The following is a 15234-nucleotide window of genomic DNA, read 5'->3' as shown; positions in this document are numbered from 1 at the left end:
TTGCACTTGCACACTAGTTGGCCTGATAATTTGGTGACTATAGTGGTTACCCAGATGGACATTATAACCAAAGGTTCTGTAGGGCTCCCTACATGCGTCTAAGGCTTCATGAATCGTAGAATTAGTGATCCCATTTCTACTGTGTCACTCACAATCCAGAGAATTGTGATAAATTTGAATAAACAAAAGTCCAAACTCACACCACGACAAATAACTGTTGCTCACAATCCAGAGATTGTGATAAATTTGAATGAATAAGGGTCCAAACTCACACCACGACAAATAACTGTCATTGCATACAATTTTCTTGTTGACAGAATAGCATCAACAAATTAGTGAATTTAGGATTAAAAAAATATGAATTCTGTCCAGTAATAACTTGCATGGAAAATCCAAAATCCCATACAGAATGACCAAGTCAACCATAAGAAACATTTTTAACACTACAAAGGACCACATTACATGCTTATCCTGGTCCAAGTCAAGACCTGCTTCACAACCCCAGGCCTAGCTCTGTAGTAATAGAGCTCATCTAACACCTTTATATCTTCCTCCATTGTTTATGACAAAAGCCTTGGGAAGAGTTTAGTAATTCATATCAACCGTCCATTAGTAATTGTCAGATCTTGCCAACATGTACCTTTTTTGTACCTAACTTTGACTCTTGTAACTCTTGCTTGCAAACAAGTGGCTCTGGAATCATTGCAGCACTTCCTTTTCTCCAATTTTGTAACTGAAACTGCTTCCTAGAGACTGACTCTGTATATTATGTGACTCATGTCACCAGGCTACCATGACGTGCAGAAAACTGTAAAAGATTTCACTAATCAGGTGTATCAATGCTTTTAGTAGAAAATCAATTGTTCCCAGACAGCTCATGGAGATTTCACAATCATGCTCCATCTCAAAAGCATTCAGAAACATAACATTGTATCTCTGAAGAAGGAACCAATACCAAAAAGCGAACCACAAACATTAATTTAGCTTCTACGTACAAAAACATCGCAACCTGAATATTCCAATGACGTGTCTTTCTCAATGTACAATTCTCTGTTTATTAGTTTAGTTATCAAACAAACTAGCATATCAGCAGCAGCCTAATTCTTAGCAACACAACATCCTTAGAAGTAAAAGGAAGCTAAGCCCTCAAAAGTAAAATCATAAAATGAGATAGAACTTTCTCCATTTTCAGTCATATGCTCCCTTGCTTTTCCACAAGTATATTGAGTTATATGCCTTATCAAAGCCTTTAGAGAGGCCCATCGCATTTGCTACCTTAGTCCTCAAATGGGAAAGGGAGGAGAATTTTAACGTATAATATAGGGAAACAAGGTGTACAACACAAACAAATTATGTGCAACTCGAGCATTTTTTAAGCTAGGAACAAAATCTAGTAATTCTTTCTTAATCGGCCATACCCTGGTCTTTTAGGTTTTCAGTAAATTCATCATCAGTTCTCAAAAACCCACACATGTTGCATTCCATGACAGTTGACAGATCCCCCAAAGCTGGAGGCAATGGAGCCATAGTCCCCCCGCAACTGTCAACAGGGCAAAGGTATTTAACAAAGAAATATGCATGAGGAAAATCATCATTTGTGTCATTCGTATTCTCTCTATTTCCATCTGCTTCCTGCATTTCTGTTTCTTCTTCTTCCATCTCATTCTCTGTGACAGCATCTTCTTCATCCATGCTGTCTTTGTCACTCCAGGTTTCCTCAATCCTGCAACGGTCACACTTGCAAGGAAACCCATAGTCTTCCAGTAACCTTTTCTGCCTATCAGAATATGGCCAATTAACTGGGAAGTAGCTTAGGCATATCTCAGATCCCTCAGCGATGTCATGCAGAGCTCTAATGATAATATCCGTATTGTGATCTCCAGGCTTGTCTACGTATTCAAATCTGAAACATGAATCTTCAAACAATGAGAAGGCTTACAGGAAAGGGAAAATTCATAACAATAAAACTTGAGCAGGTTTTTTAAAATACTTAAATTCCTTCACTCACAAATTCAGACCTGAATTTAATGTTCTTACAAACTTTACAATTCATTAATTGCACGTATGAATCCCTGTAAAATCAGCAATTTCAAGGCTTGTAGCAAAGTTTACTATTTTAGAGTGTTAAATACTCTGAAAAAAATTGGGTATATCCATACACACCAAAGGGCAAGGCATGTAGCCAACCAGGTTCTTTTAAATAAATATTATAATTGACTGATTGCAGGCACCAATTCCTGTCATGAACAACAGTGACACCTTATGGGTAACAATGACACCTTCTAATTGAAGGTAAAGCAAGCTAAGCAATCTTCAGTCTGCCTATGGATGGAGGAATAGGCAATTATTCTATGGTCAAAATTGCAGATTTTCTTGCCGGAACAAAGTGCAGGATCTAGAATTGCCCAATAGTTTTGAGGCATGTGCTTCTCACTAAAAACACTGCAGAGACACCAAACATATAAAAATAAAATAAATTTAAAAAAATGAAATAGCATTTATCGCTAAAAGGCTTACAAAGTAAAAGCAAATGGAACTCCAATATCCAAGAACAACCTAAACTTTGCAGACTGAAAGCACAAGTCAAAAGCTGCAACTGGTATATAAGATCATTTTTCCAGCTAAAGTTATGAAAACAGTAACATCGACCTGTTCCCGAATAACAGTATTTCTAGTATCTGAAAAATAAAAATGATCACTGGCAACCTGTTTTCTTTAAGTTAAACCCAGGATATTGCTCCGAATCCAGATACAGATACGAATCTGTCAGGTTTTTGAAAAGCCAAGATCCAGATATGGCAGGTAAAAGGCAAGTACAACAATACTTTTATTAAGAATCAAAAATCATTTATGAACCACAAAGAGTACAACTATACGTTATAAACAAAAATAGAGTTCTCATGCATATATTAGTATTATCCATCCATGTACCATAACTGATAATTTTATAAGTTATAACCATCACTGATAACTGATCATTTTAAAGCCCATGTCAGCATGAGCATGAAGGTCACAAAAAGTCATATCAGCAGCGAATAAAGTGTTTTTCTTGAAGGCTATGGCAGGACTAAATAATAGTGTGGGTGAATTTCGAAATGACCAACAATGTAGAACCTAAACCATGTGACATTGGGGATAGGAAATTTTCAAATTTATCCCTGATAATCAATTTGTTGTGAGTCCAAAATTCAAGACATGTGCCAATTGCCTTCCTTTCTACTACCATGATAATTGGTGATGTGTAAAGGTTGGTACTAGGACATGTGACTCCATCTTCCAACAATTCTCGAATGATCTTTTCTATTTCATTCTTCTATGCAACGAGGTGCCTATAAGGATGCACATTGTGTGGTTGACTACCAAGAATCAAGGGAATACCATGGTCATGCTCCCTTCATGAAGGTGGAAAATCCTAGAGTGTTTCAAATACCTGTCGATGTTTAGCCAATACCAATTGCAAATCAAGGTGAATCCCATGTGGGGGAGTGTTTACTATTTGTATGGCATTGAACTGTGCAATAATGCCTAAGTGACCTTTCTTCAATAACTTCACTTGATAAGAGGTGATAATTTCAAGGGGACTAGATGTAAGCCCTTTGAGGGTATGTTTCTATCCTTCCTTGGTGAAGCTCATGTGTAAATCCTTGAAATCCATGGTGACAAGTTTCAAAATTCATAACCATTAAGCCCCAACAACTACATCACAACCACCCATTTCAATATCAAAAATGTAGAGATTTAAGATGATACTTGCCCATTTGAAATTCCACATTTTCACATCTACCACCACATTTCATCATACCACTATTAGCTATCATAATTTAAAAATTCGGCATGGCACAAACATAGCAATGGGTTTTTTGGCCACATTCATATGAATAAAGTTATGGTATTTGCGTATTGTCGTTGTCAATCAAAACAATCACTTTATGGTGCTTGATGTAACCAAACAACTTTAAAGTTGAGGGTTCCAAAAAATATGATAAGGAATGGAGAGAAACTTGGGTTTCCTCAAAAGGAGCTTGCAAGTTGGTTTCTTCTTACATGGGAGTTGTTGTGTTGTTCAATGTTGGCTCAAGGGTGTCTTCACCTAGGATGTCTCTAAGTGGTCGCAACTAGGGCCAAACTCCACATGGGTCATCTTATTTATGACAGCTGATATTTTTCTTGGATTCCTCTCTCTGAGAGGTGTAGGATTGATCTAAAGATCATCCGATTCTTACATGTACAAATGAAGTTATGAATTTATTTTGATTATGGTCAAATTGTCAAGGTCGACCAGCAAACTTATGTAGGCTCAGAAGCCCAACAGTCACGTCTATTCATTTGGACACACTCATCTTCACACTTCTCTCTCTCTCTCCTCATTGAGGGTACGGATTTCTAGACCTCTCTCTCTCCACATGTCCGAAATTTCAGGAGAGCGAAATTTCAGGAGGCCGAAATCTCAAGAGGCCGAAATCTCAAAAGAGCAAAATTTCAAGAGTGAAATTTCAAAAGGCCGAAATTTCAAGATACCAAATTTCTGGACAGTTTGACCAAGCGTTGACCAGCACGCGTTGACCTCCTTTGACTACATTTTTGTGAGGGCTATCTCTATTTGGGAAAGCCGCATTTCTAGGCACAAAAATCGAGGCTAAACATTGATTTTTGACCAGCGTTGACTGCAGCTAGGGTTGACCGTGGGTGGGCTTTTGACCAAACTTTCACTGGGCTGATTTTGACTGTTTTGAGGGTTGTTTTATCTTCTTGTTTGGAGGCCAAAATAGACTGAAGTTAACCGATTTGCTGAGGGTCAAATCTGCCCTATTGACCAGTGTTGACTTTTCTGGTTATGGCTCTTTTGCTGCTGTTATAAATTATCAGATTTGTAAATTGTACTCTCTCTCTCTGTTGAACTACTGAAGACTAAAAGAAGATTTGATCAAGGGTTTCCCCATATTGGGGTTTGTCCCTGGCTAGTGCCACATCTTGTGTCCTCTTGTCTTGGCTTGCCTTCTACTGTTTATGTTTATGTTCTATCTGCATTTTACTATCATGTTGATGTGATTGCTAATTTGAATATTGATGCTCGGCTAATAAAGAAATTGAAGTAAAATAGAACATACCATTGTCGCCTAAAATTCACATGGTATCAGAACTGAGGTGAAGACAAAGCCCAAGCAAGAGTGAAAGAGAAATCACCAAAGACAGTTGGACAAGGACAAAAGGTTCAATGGATTCCTCATCCTACTTCCGGGCTGAAGACAAGCACCATGATAGATCTGACAATCATGGATGGATGATGTCTCTTGATTTGACCTTGGAAGAAAAAGAAGTGATGGACTGTGTGCAGGGTAAAATCCTTAAACCTCCTTCAAATGCATCGGTTACTGCAAAGGCCAAGTATAATAGGGTTGAAGTCAAAGCAAAGAAGATTATCAGGGATTCCATTGACAAGCATCTGGTGGCCTACATCTCCGAATTGAAGACCTCCAAGGAGATCTACGACAAGTTGGTCGGCATGTTCAAGGTTAGTAATGCTAATCAAATTCTATTCCTCAAGAATAAGTTGAAAGATATTAAAAAGGGCAAGGACGAGGATATTTAATCTTATTTTTTGAAGATTACTGAGATCAAGAATGATCTACTCTCGATTGGAGAAGTCATTCCTGACAGGGAACTTACTCTCGCCACCCTTAGAGGACTCCCACCTGAGCAATATGTATTTAGAACCACCGTCCTCAACAATGATCGAATTCCAGGGTTTGAAGAATTGATGTCGAGATGCATTCAAGAAGAAACAAGAATGGTGGAGCAAGAAATGCCTTCTAATAGAAGCAACCCCACTGCATTCTCCACTCATGCCAAAAGGAGAAATAATGCAAGGGCCTAAAGGTCATTTCCATGGACAGCCTGGATATAAGGAAGGAAGGGCAGGTGCTTTGTTTGCAATAAGTTTGGCCACTGTACAAGGGAGTGTCCAAATAGAAGGGACACATCGCATGATGATGATCACAATCATTCCATGGGCAACTTCAACAACAACGATCAAAGGAATGGCATGTCCAATGGCAAAGGAAAAAGGAATGAAAGACATCAAGGAAATGGTCAACCCTCCAAGAAATCAAGGAACTCCAGGTATGAAGAATCAAATGTTGTTAACAATAAGCAAAAAGAGTACTATCTTATATCGGCCCTCCCCACTGCCTCTCCTCTAGACACTTTGGGAAATTGGTTGATTGATAGTGGTGCCTCAAGGCACTTCACCAGATACAAGGAAGCCCTCTCTAATCTAATAGAAAAGGAGACAAACTTGGAGATCATCCTTGGATACGATGCCACCTATCCCGTGAAGGGAGTAGGGAATGTTACCCTTCAATTGAATGAAAGTAACACTATTCATTTGCAAGAAGTACTATATGTACCTAATCTCAAGAAGAACCTGGTGTCCATTTCAGCGATGGGGAACAAAGGATTCAAGGTGGCAGTCATCGATGGAAAAGTATGTGTTTGGAAAATAAATTTTAAAGATGCTTTTACTCTTGGGTTCAGGGTTGACACTTTGTATCAAGTTGGAGGAAGTCCATTGGGAGCCATGTCTTGCGACACATCTCTACAATTTGAACTATGGCACCGGAGGTTTGCCCATCTTCATTATAAGGCCCTACCCGATGTGAGATAGATGGTGACAAATATGCCCGAGTTCAAAGTAGAGCATGAAAGTGTATGTCCAGGATGTGCCGAAGAAAAACTTACAAGGGGACCATTCCCCTCAAGTAATAGCAAGACCACAGATATATTGCAATTGATCCACTCCAACATATCTGGTATGATGCCCATAAACTCTTTGGGAGGATACTTATATTATCTCACCTTTACGGATGATTATTCTCGCAAGACCTGGATCTACTTCTTGAAGAAGAAGGATGAAGTGTTCACCTGGTTCCGACACTTCAAAGCCTTGATCGAAAACCAATCCGAGAAGAAAATCAAGATATTGAGCACTGATAATGGGACTAAGTACAAATCCAATGAATTCCAAGATTATTGCAAAGAAGCTGGAATTAAGAGGAAGACTACAACGCCATACACTCCCGAGCAGAATGGTGTGGCTGAAAGGAAGAATCGCTCTATTGTAGAAGCAGTTCATGCCATGCTTCATGATCAAGGCCTTCCGAAGTTCCTATGGGCTGACGCTGCAAATACCGTCATGTATGTTCAAAACTGATGCCCTCATCAAGCATTGGACTCCAAGACTCCCGAAGAAATGTTCATTGGTAAGAAACCCGATGTCTCTCATTTTAGAATTTTTGGAAGTCTCATATATTTTCATGTGCCGAAAGAGAAAAGAAGCAAAATGCGTGCATCTGGGAAGAAAGGAATCTTTGTGGGCTATAGTGAAAATTCTAAGGGATATAGAGTTTATGTGGTTGGTCAAAAGGAAGTTGAGATAATTCATGATGTCATCTTCGACGAAGATATGGCCCTCGGGAAGATCAACAACCTTCCTATACTAAGGAAGGACAAAGAAGCTGACACCGGAAATCATGGTGCAAAAGAAGACGAAACAATGCCTGATGTTGAACTTATGGATCCTATTGATCCTCCTCCTTGAGCCCTCCTCCTCCAAAAGGAGACCCTCACGGATTAGGGAGACTCTCGAAGATGCCGAGAGACACACTGCACCAAGGGGGACTTTCCGTGAAAGCAAAAAACTGAACAAGTATCAAGGATATTTGACCGCCATGAGCATTATCATTCAAAATGAGCCTTCATCATTCGAAGAAGTCGTGAAGCATCAAGTATGGAAGGATGATATGAATGACGAATGCGAGTCAATTATGAAGAATGATGTTTGGGATGTGGTCCCTAGACCCCAAGACAAATCAGTTGTCACCTCTAAGTGGCTCTACAAAATCAAGCATGGAGTTGATGGAAGTGCAGAAAAGTTCAAGGCTCGCTTTGTTGCTCGAGGCTTCTCTCAAAATGAAGGTGTAGATTACGATGAGATATTTGCACCTGTTGCCTGATACACCACCATCCGCTCGATCATAGCCCTTGTTGCCTCACAAGGATGGAACCAACATCAGATGGATGTCAAGTCCGCTTTCTTGCATGGTTCAATCAAAGAGGAAGTCTATGTGGAACAACCCGAGGAGTTTGAGGTTCATGATCGGGAATCTCATGTATGCGGGTTGAAAAAAGCTCTCTATGGATTGAAGCAAGCACCTCGGGCTTGGTATGAGAGGATTGATAGCTATTTGATGAAGTTGGGATTCACTAGAAGTGAAGCCGATCCAAACCTTTAAGGTTGAAAATGATAAACCTCTCATTCTGGTACTTTATGTGGACAACCTCTTTCTGACAAGTGCAGACCTTGTCATTCACAAATGTATGAGGGAGTTGGCTTCTGAGACCAATGCACTATTTCCTGGGGTTGGAGGTCTAGCAAAAGCCAAGTGAAATTTTCCTCTCTCAAGGAAAATATGTTGTGAAGATACTGGAAAGATTTGGGATGGTGGACTACAAGCTTGTGACTAACCCGATGGAACTTAACTTTAAGAAGTTATGTGGTAGTGTTGTTGGACCTGAATTGGAAAATGCTTCTGAGTATCGTCAACTCATAGGAGCACTGATGTTCTCGGTGAACTCCTGTCCGGACATATGTTTTGCAGTTAACACATTGAGCCAATATATGGTTGAGCCTCATCATATACATTGGATTGGTGCCAAGAATCTTCTGAGATATCTTCGGGGCACAATCACTCATGGACTGAGATACACTGTCGAAGATGTGAGGCTGCATGGTTATTCTGATGTTGATTGGGTTGGCAATGTGGTGGATCGCAAGAGCACTTCTGAATGGTGTTTTCCTTTGGGTTCTGCTTCGATATCTTAGATGAGTAGGAAGTAGAAATCGGTTGCCTTGAGCACCGCCGAGGTCGAATATATAGCTGCTAGTATAGCCTCTTGTGAAGTTGTCTGGTTGAGGAAGATCTTCAGTGAGCTGTTTGGACATGTGTTGCATACCACCGTGATCCTCTGCAACAACCAGAGTGGGATCTGATTATTAGAGAATCTCGTGTTTCATGATCGCTCCAAGCATATAGATATCAAGTACCACTTTATCCGGGATATGGTACAACGAGGAGCAATAAGGCTCCATCACATTGGGACTGATGAGCAGGTCGTCGATATTCTGACAAAGCCCCTGGGGAAGGTCAAGTTCTTGGCCTTCCAAGAACGACTTGGAGTCGTGGAGAGACCCTCTTATGAGGGTCTTGTATGAGATGGACATTAAGCTCTGGGAGCTCCAAGGGGCTTGGGATACTTCTTGGAGCGATGAGCAACCATAGGGTGAGTGGTTTAGCCTTCCCCTAGTGGTTTGCTATGTATAGGGTGAGTGGTTTAGCCTTCCCCTAGTGGTTTTCTATGTATAGGGTGAGTGGTTCAGCCTTCCCCTGCGATACCCCTTGGCAACATGTAGGCAGGATGAGTGGTTCATCCTTCTCCTGCTGAGACATCCTACCTATGCAGTCTGGGACTCATGGGAAGTACCTCTCATCTGACCAATGAGTAGGGAAATGAGGATAGGGACCATAGTAGTACTGATGGACGCATCGTGTAATACTGTACTCCCTATGCTAGGATGACCAGTATTGATCTGGGATCAATTGGAACTGACTTCAGGTCAGTAAGAGTGGTATGAGACACTCTCTTTTGATTGGAACTGACTACGGGTCAGCAGAGAATGGTATGATACATTCTCAATCACTTCTTCTTCTTCATAGTTCAGCAAAGCAGAGCAGTGCATTGATGGCAAAGATAGTACAGATTGGCAGATGGATTAGCAGATGGAGTTCTCCCTAGTTGAGAGGGAGTGTCAAAATTGGCAACTAGGGCCAAACTCCACATGGGTCATCTTATTTATGACAGTTGATATTTTTATTGGATTCCTCTCTCTAAGAAGTGTAGGATTGATCTAAAGATCATCTGATTCTGACATGTACAAATGAAGTTATGAATTTATTTTGATTATGGTCAAATTGTCAAGGTCGGCCAGCAAACTTATGTAGGCTCAGAAGCCCAACAGTGACGTCTATTCATCCTCAACATTGCATATAAATAGAAAGTGACTTAGCCTCATTTGGACACACTCATCTTCGCACTTCTCTCTCTCTCTCCTCATTGATTGGGTACAGATTTCTGGGCCTCTCTCTCTCCACATGTCTGAAATTTCAAGAGAGAAATTTCAGGAGAGCGAAATCTCAGGAGGCCAAAATTTCAGGAGGCCGAAATTTCAAGATATCGAATTTCTAGACAGTTTTGACCAAGCGTTGACTAGCATGCGTTGACCTCCTTTGACTACGTTTTTGTGAGGGCTATCTCTGTTTGGGCAGCCCACATTTCTAGGCACAGAAATCAAGGCTAAACATTGATTGTTGACCAATGTTGACGGTAGCTAGCGCTGACCACAGGTGGATTGTTTGACCAGACTTTGACTGGGCTGAATTTCACTATTTTGAGGGTTGTTTTATCTTGTTGTTTAGAGACCAAAGTTGACTGAAGTTAACCAATTTGCCGAGGGTCAAATCTACCCTATTGACCAGCGTTGACTTTTCTGGTCAAGGCTCTTTTGTTGCTGTTATAAATTATCAGATTTGTAAATTGTACTCTCTCTCTCTGTTGAGCTATTGAAGACTAAAAGAAGATTTGATCAAGGGTTTCCCCACATTGGGGATTGTTCCTGGCTAGTGCCACATCTTGTGTCCTCTTGTCTTGTCTTGTCTTCTACTGTTTATGTTTATGTTCTATCTGCATTTTACTATCATGTTGATGTGATTGCTAATTTGAATATTGACACTGGGCTAATAAAGAAATTGAAGTAAAATTGCTCTAAAGCATAGAACATACCATTGTTGCCTAAAATTAACAGGATGCATCCATTTGATATAATTTTTGTTTTTTGCATTGTGCACTTTGAAATAACGCTCATCACAATTATAGCAAAATTTAATGCATCAACATTATGTCATCTCTTATTGAGACAACTTTTGGACTCTCATGGGCTAAGAAGTGGATGAGTTTGGCATAGTTGCCGCTAGAGGGCCATAGCAAGTAGGGAACGGAGATCTTTTGGAGTGGGCATTTTCTTTCGCTCTTCATAAGCTTCCAACCATGTAGATAGGTGATGCATCATGATTTGTGCTCTAATTGTCAGTTTGAGACGACTCATGAAACATTCTTAAAAAAAGTATTAGATATCCCTTTGTACATATTGCCAATTGCTCAAAAGTTGCTGAAAAGTATCTGATTGTATTGGTTTGAACTTTGGTGCAAGTTTGTCATTTGCCCCAACTAGTGAGTGTCTTGTTCAAAGCAAGCATAAATAGCCTTCAAAAAATTACTCCAAGAAATGTAGTGTCCATGGGATTTTTTATACCATTGCCATCACTATGTAATGTCCTCTCCAAATTGATGGGTTAATGGAGGACGAAATAGCCTATCCGACCCCATAGGCTAGTCTTGATAAAGGGGTAAAAGCCCAATTTTTCCTATGTTGGGGCAACATTAGGCAAAAGTTGGGTCGGTCGGGGCAAAAACCCCAAAATTGAGGGTTGCACCCACAACCTCTCACATTTTGGATCCCATGGAAAAATCTATAATAGAGAATAGTTGAGATCAAATGGATCATCTACATCTGTTTTCTTGAGTTGTGGCTCTGACGGTTGTAAGACCCCTTGTATCTCTCTACTAATTTTGGTGGTGAAAGATTCCATGCTAGTTAGAAATCCTATTTTGGTTTTTTTTCTATTATGTTCTGGCACGGCAAGGTTATCTATCTAAATAGAAAAGTTGGTGAAGAAGATGACACAAGGAAGTCGAAATCTCCCAGAAGCTAAACGAATTTGTTTTGAGGCATAGCAGAGGCAAACTTTCTAAAGCAAAACGAAGTGCCCTGAAGCTAAATCTATGTGGTTTTCTCCTTGAAGTTCATATAAAACGATCCTTCTGAGGCAGGCCGAATTATTTCTAAGATTGGACAAGGGTTTCTGAACCATTTTTGGATCGTTCTAAGCTCACTCGAGAGAGTTCATTGTAGTTTGTTATAGATCCACGACCATAATTGAGACCATACCAAGCTCTACGGTAGATACGGAAGAGTTAATTCCTCTTTGGCAAAACCCGAAGCCTTAAGAGAAAGTTGTGCTCCTGAAGCAGAGTTTAGAGGGCATCCAAAATCAATTGAAGAGCGTTTGAAAGCATTCAAGGTCAATTCATTTCCTGAACAATCTAGCTATCAAATCAAGGTAATTTGACGAATGATCCTAAAGAGGAAATTCTAGCAGTTTGGTTATCCTGAGGTCACTCGAACATTTTTGTGTCTCAATTTGACAAAGAAGTGATAAGCTGATAATTGTTTGTTTAGTCTGCGAATATTATAGGGAAGCATTAGCTCAACTTAAGACAAGTGGGAAATATTTGTTTATTGCATAAACTCTGTTGGACCTGGATCGTATTACTAAAATTGTGGTTGGATTTCTCTATGATATTGAATGCCATGTTATCTTTCTGATCAATGAGTAGTAGTTATACTTATTGTAGAAAGGAAGTTGTATGGTTTAATCCTATGTTGTGTCACTGAATGTTTTGTTCGTTTCATCATTGAAACAAGCAAAGAAAATAATTGTTGAAACCCTAGGGAAGAAATCTCCCTAGGATAATACATCACTACTAACATTCAAGATCTAAATATAGAACCTATTCTTTAAGTCTCAAGATCATCCATAATTCCATAGAGAGATAAATGGTGTTCCATTTGGGTAATGCTACCCATGGGATCAAACATGTTCATGTCACCTTTGGATAATGGTGCCATGAAAGGTAGTCTTGAGAGGGTGTGCAAGGGATATCTGTAAAGAGTTTGTATGTGTTGCTATCCATTTCTTGAAGATTCCCCCTTGGATGATTCCATATGTTGTTCTAGCAACTTGATACCGAAGTGTGAACATATATGTCCTAGCATGCTATTAACTATAGCTTCATGTCAAGTAATCTTGATAATGTTAAATGCCTATTGGTCAAACCTTGCTATGAGATGGAAACTGAGTCATGAAGCTTATGGCACTTAGAGTACAAATCTTTGATTTCCACTCCTTTATTTCCCCCCCTCTGGCTTCCTTGTTAAAATTATGGGCGATGGGACTGCTTAAGATCCATCAAGGTGTTATCCCAAACATATCTCAATACGACAAGTGGCTTGAAAGCAGTTTCCTTTAAGCTATATTAGTGTATCACTAATGTTGTAATGTTAGATCTATTGAGATGTTATACTTCAGAGATAATCTCAGTCAACACGAGTTTATTTAGTTGACTAACTGGTCGAATAAGATAACTAGGAATGAACCTCAACAAGTCTACTTGAGAACAATCGACTAGGATAGCAAGTCGACGGGATAGTCGAAGTCAAGCCAATGAGAAAACAAGTTGACAATCATCGATAAGGCCACGATCAAGTCAAGAGCAATTACCCTAATCAACATTGATGGGCAGTGGAGAAACTAATAGAAGTCGATAATCAATTGTAGCAGTCGAAGGGATCATAATTGAAACACGTGCATAGTTGATCAAGACTAATGGTCGACTGGTGGTCAAAGGGGAATCGACTATAGTCAAAACTAGTCAGAAAATAGTTAGGAAGCCCAAGATTCCCAAGGCCTTAGCCAATGATTTTTAACCACCTATATTAATTCGAGAAGCTACGAATTAGGGTTTTTTGCTCCTATAAATATAGTGTTATGGAAGGCTAATGAGAGATGATAAGATAATGAATATCCACGATCGATAGAAATAGGGTGATGTATGAGCACATTAGTCTTAGGTGTGGACCAAGGTCAACTTTGATATTTGATAGAGAATATAAAGGGAGTGAAGGTCAAAGGTTGTCTAGTTTTCCTAGTTAAGGATTACCAGGGTAAAATTTGTATGTGTTGTGTGAATATTTATGGTGTGCCATTGTTTATTTTCTATTCTTTAAGTTCTCTCATGTTCATTCAAAGGTTTGTGTTAATTGAGCTTCTAGTCCAGTTTATATGTCTAGTCAACTTTTGGTATCTTAAGTGTAAATCAAGTGCCTTAAGCCCAACATCTTGTATTGGAGATCATTTTGGCTACAAAGGGACACCTTTGAGGATTTCGAAGCTAGATCTATTTAAGAATGTCATTCTTGATTAGATCAAAGATAAGCTTGTTTGAGAGGGAGTCTTAAAATAGAATTTTGGTTAAAGAAAGATGGCTAGCAATATAAGAATTGAGATCGAGAAGTTTAATGGCTAGATTTTTAATCTTTGGAAATCTTAAAATTAAGGATCCCCTTGTATATCAAGAACAATGGATCGTTGTGCACCCAAAACACCTCCAACTAGCATGTCAACAAAGGATAGGGAGAAACTCGAAAGAAAAGTGAGTAGTATGATTTGGCCTTGTCTTGCAAATTCGATGTTGCTAAATGTCTCAGGGGAAGACACTACCAAGAAAATGTGGGATAAGTTGGGAAACTTATACCAGTAGAAAGCGCTAGTTAATAAATTGTTTCTTTGGAAGAAACTCTACCTTCTCAGGATGACAGAGGGTGATTCAGTCACAGAACACCTACATACATTAAATACTATGATTAGTCACCCACTGAGTGTGGTACAGAAAAGGAAAAGTGTATCAATTTGTTGTGTTCTTCGCCAAACTCAAGGGATAGTCTACTTGTGGCTATTAGGAGTAATACAACCACAATGACTATGGATGATGTGGTGCCATCTCTATTATCAAAGGAGATGAGACGAAAAAACATGAAAGCATCAACCAAAGATGCATTGTTGGTAAGAGGTCAACCAGTGGACAAAGGCAAAGGAAAGTTCCCCAAAGAGAGGTCTAGGTCAAAAGGAAGATCTAAGTCTCCTACGAAGTCGATAAGAAGATGTTGGAAATGTAGTAAAGCAAGGCAATGTAAAAGACAGTATAAGGCAAAGGTTGTTGAACAAAGCAGTCAATTGAAGGGAGAACTTCTTCAAATGGAGGGGATGTATTTAGCTTCGACAAGTACACAGTCAAATCACGAGACATGGTTGATCGACTCGGGAGCATCCTATCACATGACACCCCACAAGGAGTGGTTCTGTGAATATGAAGAATATGATGAAGGGGATGTCTCCCTAAGGGATGACTCGACAACTAGGATAGTCGATTGAGGTCGAGTTC

At 39.6% G+C, this 15234-nt stretch overlaps 1 protein-coding gene across 1 annotated transcript in view; it reads right to left on the bottom strand.

Annotated features, from left to right (window-relative positions):
* Positions 1 to 1153: 1153 nt before the first annotated feature.
* ASHR2 (ASH1-related protein 2) overlaps positions 1154 to 15234 on the bottom strand; it is a 54671-nt gene continuing 40590 nt past the window's right edge. Inside the window, exon 2 of the mRNA XM_089403076.1 lies at positions 1154 to 1903. Coding sequence (XP_089259202.1) covers positions 1405 to 1903 — 499 coding nt within the window. The 3' untranslated portion in view covers positions 1154 to 1404. The remainder of the gene's footprint in view (positions 1904 to 15234) is intronic.

Source organism: Pinus tabuliformis, chromosome 2_1 (assembly GCF_031772625.1).
Source record: "Pinus tabuliformis cultivar Carrire ecotype Pingquan chromosome 2_1, CPIR1, whole genome shotgun sequence".
In the NCBI taxonomy this organism is placed as follows: domain Eukaryota; kingdom Viridiplantae; phylum Streptophyta; class Pinopsida; order Pinales; family Pinaceae; genus Pinus; species Pinus tabuliformis.
This window is presented reverse-complemented; position numbering and strand designations above follow the sequence as displayed.